General features: G+C 41.8%; 1 protein-coding gene across 1 annotated transcript; it reads right to left on the bottom strand.

Moving 5' to 3' along the window:
• Window positions 1–116: 116 nt before the first annotated feature.
• dusp5 (dual specificity phosphatase 5) lies at window positions 117–5,394 on the bottom strand. Its single transcript, XM_003449961.5, has 4 exons — window positions 4,906–5,394; window positions 3,793–3,932; window positions 2,962–3,181; window positions 117–921 (listed from the first exon to the last, which is right to left on the bottom strand). Exons 1-4 carry the CDS (start codon window positions 5,267–5,269, stop codon window positions 515–517), a joined length of 1,131 nt encoding a protein of 376 aa, XP_003450009.1. The 5' UTR covers window positions 5,270–5,394; the 3' UTR covers window positions 117–514.
• Window positions 5,395–7,557: the final 2,163 nt, after the last annotated feature.

Consider the following 7,557-nt stretch of genomic DNA (forward strand, 5'->3'; position numbering starts at 1 on the left):
ATCTAAACCCATAAATATTGGTCATTCCTTTGTCTTGTTTTTATGAAGAGGTTTATGTTGGCTTGCATGAAAAAGGGCACTTGCCAAATACACAATAAAAGATTACACGACAACAATGTTTTTGCAGTGAAAACATTTATTAAACACATATTTTTATCCACATTATTGAAAAAACAGACCATCATTTTCAAATAAATTAGGTTTAAATGCCTGACCATGTTTGTGAGTAGGCAAATGAATCACAATATCAACCTAAGGCATGTATATTGCAGTTTATCACTGTGCTGTGTTGTTTCATCACTGCAGTTCAGAAGACAGGAAAAAAGCATCAGTGTCTCTAGCCCATGGATTTCATAGGCTTCAAGTCCTATTATGAATACAGTTGTCTTTGACTCTTCTTTGTGTCTGTGGCTGATCTCCAGTCTATCTGCTCTGCCGTATTCAACACGAGGCACACAGAGAGAGCGTTGATTTTTATATTTTCAAGTAAGACTACAAGCAGTCACAGTTTATTTTAAGGCAGTGCAGTTATTGGGCTCAGTTTGAACTGGTGGTGGACTGGGGACTGCAGGCAAGAGGTAGGGAGGGTGAACACAGACGGCTCAAAGTTTTTGGTGTTAAAGGTAGTGGCAAAGTCATTGGCAAAAAAGGAAGCGGACTCCGAGACACAGGGCGTGGCCGGTTCAGGTGTGGCAGCATGAACCGGTGCATTGGACAGCACCTCGGACTCAAACTGAAGCAGCTGACCCATGAAACTGAAGTTTGGTGAGATGACTGCCCGGCGCTGCTTGATGATGTCGAAGGCTGCATCAAGCCGCAGCTGCTGGGTCCTCATGATGTAGGCCATGCAGATGGTGGGTGAGCGAGAGATGCCTGCTTCGCAGTGTACCAGGACCTTCCCCCCTGACTGCTTCACATGATCTGGAAGAAGAAGGGAGGATTCTGGTGAGACCGTGGCATATTTCTCTTTCTTTAATCATCGGCAAATTTGTCGCAGCATAAGAAAACCACGCATCAAACTGATTTCAAATCAGGAGTTTGGAACAGGAAATAAATTTAACTGGGCTATTGTCTAGTCGTTCACTCTCACTATATTACATAAACACTTTTCCCCAAATATTTTATCTCTCTTTCTTTCTCATGAACATCTAGTTTGCCATTTATTTTGTAGTACGAAATGAGCACACATCATTTGCTACTGTAAGTGGCACACACAGAGACACGTGGGAGGCTTGACTTAGTCACAGAGTGCAGCTGTACATGTGATTTGTTTTTCTGCTGCACCACTGTGGGGGGTGCTGGGTGCTGCTGTGGTGTTCGCTGTGGCACAGAGAAGTGTATTCTAATTTGGAGCCGCCTCGCTCCTACACACTCATCAGTATGTTTTAAGGCCTACACACGAGTTCACTTTCACACATCTGTCTAAATGTCCTTCGCAACACGTTTCAAGAATTCTTAGAAGCAAACACCCACATGTCTTCTTTTCTGTCTCGCATCTAAGTCTGATCTACATATTGACACTTAGTTCCACGAGCTGGTAACGACACCAACACATCACCTCGTCTACTAAACAGGGACATTAAGGGCCACTTCTGTGCGTTTATGAAGGAGAATGGCTGATTTCTGACTGCTCTGATTCTCGATAAAACCACATGAATGAATAATGAACCTTCATCTGGAGAGGAGGGCGCTATGAGAGCGGGGCAGCAGCAGCAGTGGGTGTTTTAATTACCGTCCTTTGGCTGGAGATGTCATGGCATGCTTCAGCAGCTGTTTTCATCCACGAGGTCAATAAAATTTATTTTCTCCTCTCTGGTTTACATCACCCGCTTGGTCGGAAGGGTTTCCGATTTATTGATTGATTTTATGAGACCAGCAGGCCAGAGGATCTGTTTGTACTGCGTGTCTAATCAGTTGGCATGCCTGATGAAATGCTGAGGCCCTCTTTGAATGTAGGCTAAAACTGCCTTATGTAATGGACAGGCTTATTCAAACACACCCTAAATGTAGGCTGCATCCCCAAACAATGCACAATACTATCCAGCTAATACGGGTCAGCCAAGCTGCTTGTGGGTGAGCTTTGTCCTTGGTTATGCCTGGATATAAATAGCCGCCAGCACATTTTGTACATCTTTTGCTGTTGCTGCTATTATCCGACACCTCTCTCCCTCCCACGCACTCTCTTTTCCTCTGTAACACATTTGCTGCCCTGTGGGCCACAGGTCCGCCAATGAGTCCCTCTTGCAAACAAAAAAACTGATGTCCTCCCTCATTGTGTAGCTGTCATTAATCCTCCACCCAACCATCATAAACAATGCTGTTGTGTATGCATGCACGTATGCCAGCCAGCCAGCCCCCAGCCTCCTCCACTCGGTCATTACTAAACACGTACAGCTCACCCAGTTGTCACACTGACTGGCCACACCCGGCACCGTGTGATTTGGCCTGGGAACCAACGACAGCATGGGATTGTCTTTTTCAAGGAAAGAAGGGAGGGAGGTCGGAAGGGAACGGGGGAAGTGAGCAAATCCTGAATGAAAGCAGACAGGCAGTATATGTTGGTGGGGGATTGAAGGCTGGCGATTAACTTAAACTGATTACAGCCGGATTTCTTATAGCCCTCTATTTGTGAATGGCAGCAGGTGAGCGGCAGCGATAAAGGGAGGCTATTTGAAGACAAAGACGCATTTCAAAAATAAATGCATCCATGTATAGATATCTCGCTCACTCAGGGTGGGTATTTTTGAGACTCCTTGGGGTGAAGCTGGATTATAAATACATTTAGACCGAGGCTGATCTTGTGGCCGGAAAAACATCCATCTAATGTTGGTCTATTTATTCCCTTTCCTAGCTGGTTTGAGTATTAGTGAGTCAGCTGTATTCTAAGATAGCAAAACATCTCAAGGCAAACCCTGTGAAGCAGAAATCAACAGTTAAATGCATTTACTATCCTCAACTCACCTATAAACTCTATTGCCTCCTGGAAGTGGGAGCTGATGTCGGCCATGTGGCTGTCCTCCACAGGGATCCACTTGTAGTCATAGTGGCCCTTGGCCGGCTGCAGGTCCCTGCGTGACACGTTGAGCAAGGCTGTGATATGAAGGTCGCTGAGATAATCCTGTCTGGAGGCATGGTAGGCACTACCGAGGTAGAGGAAAGGCAGGATCTCTACTGGTTTACCCTGAGGAAGGAAAAGAGGGAGAAAGCAGAGACATGAGTCAAGCTCACAAGACACAGCTTACTAAGGAAACATAACACGGGATCGCCAGCATTTATCCATCTGCTATGACACAACCATTGTCCAAGCAGGAACATCCAAACACCTGCCAGCCGATCATTACAGTCATTTGCAGACAAAATGGACGCAGGATGCTAGAGGAATTTCCCGGTATTGAAAGAGCCCATAATGCATCAACCAGACACAACAGAGTGCTCTTTGAAATCTAAACTAGCCACATGTTTTCTATTTAGCCAGTGGAAATAATAGCAGAAAGGTCAGGGATGAAAGGCTGTCTTTTCTATGGGGTGTCCTGATATCAGCTGGGCATCATGCTGTCTTTATAAAAAGACCGGAGCGCAGTGAAGGTCATATATCATATGTAAGTTGAGAAAATGTTTTGATGTGCCAAAAATAAAATTCTCTGATGTCAGCATGCGTTGAGCATGCCTGTTTGTATGTATCTTTTTAGAGTAAGTTAAAAAAAAAAAAACTGGGGGTGGCTTTGTGCCCCGTGGTCCTGTAGGAGAGATGGTAGGAAGTACTGTATTGTACGCTAAAGGGTGTTTCCATACCTGATCATAATCTGGTTTGTGGTGTGAAAGCTTCTCGCTGTGGTTGCTGACTCTTTTCTCGGTTTCAGTTCCGCTCTGGTCAATGGTTTTCACCTCAGTGCAAAGTTCAGGGTATTGAGAGTGGAAATTCTCGTATCCTCCTGAGAGAAGCAGTAAAAAAGACCCACAAAAAACAAACTTTTAATAAATGAGCTTACAATAATTCTGCCTCCTCCGACCAACACCACAAATCTTGTGAAATGGCAGCGTTTATGAAACAGACTTAGCACCAGATTATAACCTCTATAACCTGATTACAGACGCGTAATTAATTACAGGAGCCCGCACCGAAGGACCGGTAATCTATTTAGGCCAACATTCTGAAGACGCACAAGTGACAGACGCAGATGGATGTGTTTAAACACAAACCCCGGGGGATGTGTTTAGCCTAAAGAGGTAGCGCGGACAGGGAGGGGTGAATTTCTTCGTTTTATCAACGAAAGCAATTGCACCACCAATTTGCTGGCGTTTCTCTCGCACTGACTCATCCGCTCCACTGACGCACGCAGGACATCTACAGTATGTCCAAGAAGTAAAAGAAAATGTCGGCTACTCTTAACACAGGCAAAAGGGGCAAAGAACTGCCCCGAACAGTACCAGTGTTATCAGGGAAAAAACAGACTATGATTAAATATCAAAGGTTTTTTTCTGCCCTTTTGGCTCCTTTTGAGATAAAATCACAATAACTTCTTAATATTTCTTTAGTCAATTATAGGATACATTTTAGATTATAACAAACAATATTTACAATTTGTCATAATAATAAAAAAGATTTCATCTTTAAGTCTGTGCCACAACAACATACCAAGCCATAAAAGATATATATATATATATATATATAAAACTGACTCTGAATTTATATCCCCACAGTTAAAAATATGGACGAATTCAAAACTCTTATGAAATAAAGTAAAATAGATTAAATGATGAAAACAAACAAATATAAAACTGAGTTGCCTTAATGGCTTTTTTAAAAGGTCTATTTAGTTAAAAAACCAAAAAAAAAAAACCAAAAAACCTTTCCGACTTTTCTTTTTGTCTGTATTAAAAAATTAAACTTGCCAAATCTCTCACCTTTCAAGAAACAGATGTTGGCCCCGCTCGCAAGATGTGACAGGGTGTTTATTACTATTTGAGCTACGCTGTCCTTTTTCAGTTTTTGCCAGTGGGACGTCCGGTCATCCAGCGCTACTATAGCCGAAATGCTCCCTTCCCGAAGCCTAAACAGAGCTCTCTCATCCGGGATGACAAACTGCAGGGGCACCGGTCCTCCTCGGGATCTCCGGACCACCACTGAGTTAAGATTAACATTGACTGAGCCTTTGATATTAGAGTTCGTGAATGAAAAATAAGGTCGACAGTCCACAATAAGGCAGCTTCCATACTCCTTCCTGATGATTTTCCTCAGACGCCGGCAGTCTATGCTAGAGACCTTCATTTTGATTTGTTGGACTTGTTTTTATTGCCTAAAAAATTCAACTGATTACTCCTGAATACGGGCGAGAGAAGTGCCCGCGCCCGTGCCTACATTTCCTCCAAGGGGATTCCTGCCGATCAGTTTTATGTGAATGGAACCTCCGGAGCAACACGTCACGAACCATATATGGACACCGGCGAGGCGCGATGGCAAGAAAACACGCCCACAGCTCTGACTCGACTGTGTGACTCCTCCCGCGGCCCTTGTAAATACGAAACCCCGATTACAACTGCGGTGAGTTTGATTCAGCCATTACTCACAGTGTCCTCTGCCTGCACCTACACCTGTCCTTTCATTATTTTCGGGTTCCACTTCGTGTTCAGTGACCATTGAAATGACACAAAGGCAGACGTTTTAAAGGGATGACCCTACAGCTTACTGAAAAAAAAGATGAAGTGTTTTGGAGGAAGGTAATCAACCATAACATTCAGAAATACGAGAGCAACACAAATGTGCACCTTAATAAATCCAGCATATTAAACGACAACCATACAAAATGTCTCAAATAGAGGTGCAACTATCATTTCATTAACTGCCTCTTGTGGATTATTTTCTTGTATTACCTCTCACACGATATCCCTGTGCCTTTTACTGCTTTCTTTTGTCTGACTAACTAAAGCTTAGTCTCACTGGTTAAGCATGAGCATTATTTTTCAGGTAAACTTGTTAACAAAAACATAATGTAGTTGTTTTTGCAAGAGCTCTGCGTTCGTAAAAGTATGCCCTTTTCATATGTTTTTAATGTTTTTTTTATTGTCTGATTTTCATGCAGCAGTTTATCCAACATGATTTTCCTCTACAGGACACAATCAAGCGACCTTAAACCGAGAAAAACAAGAGACGCAATTGTGAGTCAGCTGTGAAATCTGATTATATCTGCTGCTCTGGATTACAAGGTTCCTGGTTCATACCCTCGCTGGGGCCTTTCTGTGAGGAGTTTGAATGTTTTCACCAGAGTGAACAAAGTAGCCCACTCTATGAATGCATGGTTAAATGTGACATGTAGTCTAAAGTACTTTGAGTGATCAGTAAGACTACAAAAGTCCTATATGAATAAGAAATGATTTCAATGAATGTCGCTGGAAGCAGAATGACAAAGCTCCACACCAAACCCATCACATCAAATATCCAGAAAGAATTCTTCTCAGTTGCTTTAACTTATATCTCAAATGTTGTCAAAGCAAAATGTTATCACACAGAGGTAGCACTTCATAACACTGCCCGCGAGGTTTCGTGTAATGTGGCAAAATTTCCCATGTTATTGTTCTGGATTTTGAGTGTAGTTTTTTACCTAACATAATTATCAGTAGGTAAAGTTGAATGGGGAAGCAACATTCAGTAAAATTGCAGTAAATTTCTCAGTAACTTACAGGCAGATAGATGACAGCAAGTTACTATAAAATCTTTAAGTTATATTACTGTATCTTGTTTTTTGTTTTTTTTACACTACTACTATATGTTTATTTACAACACTATACCTGCATGATTTCTTCATTTTCACAAGTTGTAAAGAAAATTATTTAAAAATTATTCTACTATTTACTATTTCTAAGAAACGAGTACCAAATCAAGACACTGATTGTACCCAAAGTACTTTTTTTAAAGTGTTGATTACTTATGACATTATGCAGGGGTCTTTGCAGATCTATGGACGTACTAAAGACATTCCATTAATGTCATACTGTAGTATACTGTAGTACTGCAGCTCTAAAGTAGGTCTTTAGAGCTGAGCGCTTCAAATGTAGTTTTAAAAATATGCCAAACAATTAGGAAAAAAATGCAAAACAGATTCACATAACTCATCACAAGGATTACAAGTAACAACATTTACACCAAGAGCAAAAGAAAATGGTTCATGCAGTGCATGTTTTATGAGTACCACACCTACTCTACTGTAAATACCTAAAGAAGAGTTTCACTTTCTTTCTTTTTTTCTAAAGGCTACATGAGAATAATCTTCCATGTAGTATTCAGCAATGTAGGGAATGTCACAGAGAGCTCAGACAAAGTAGCTGACAAACACAACCTCTAACTTCCGCTTAGTACCATGTATAGCCCAGTGAACCAGCGTTATATCCTCCCAACATCCCTGGTCTTAAAATCCTAATCCCACAAATGAATTAACAAGTTTAAACGTCACACTGCCTACCCTCACATGACATGCAAACCATCCTGACACACAGCTCAGGACTGTGTATGAGTTTTGTTTACGTTTGCACATTTGGATTTCAATATGTAGCTGTCACTGT

This window comes from Oreochromis niloticus, linkage group LG6 (assembly GCF_001858045.2).
Source record: "Oreochromis niloticus isolate F11D_XX linkage group LG6, O_niloticus_UMD_NMBU, whole genome shotgun sequence".
Classification (NCBI taxonomy): Eukaryota; Metazoa; Chordata; class Actinopteri; order Cichliformes; family Cichlidae; genus Oreochromis; species Oreochromis niloticus.

Coding starts and splice junctions, on each gene's coding strand:
- dusp5 (XM_003449961.5), bottom strand. CDS start 5,269: ATGAAGGTCTCTAGCATAGACTGCCGGCGTCTGAGGAAAATCATCAGG. Junction 3,182..3,792: donor ACAAACCAGATTATGATCAG/GTATGGAAACAC, acceptor TTCCTTCCTCAG/GGTAAACCAGTAGAGATCCT. Junction 922..2,961: donor GGAGGCAATAGAGTTTATAG/GTGAGTTGAGGA, acceptor TTCTTCTTCCAG/ATCATGTGAAGCAGTCAGGG.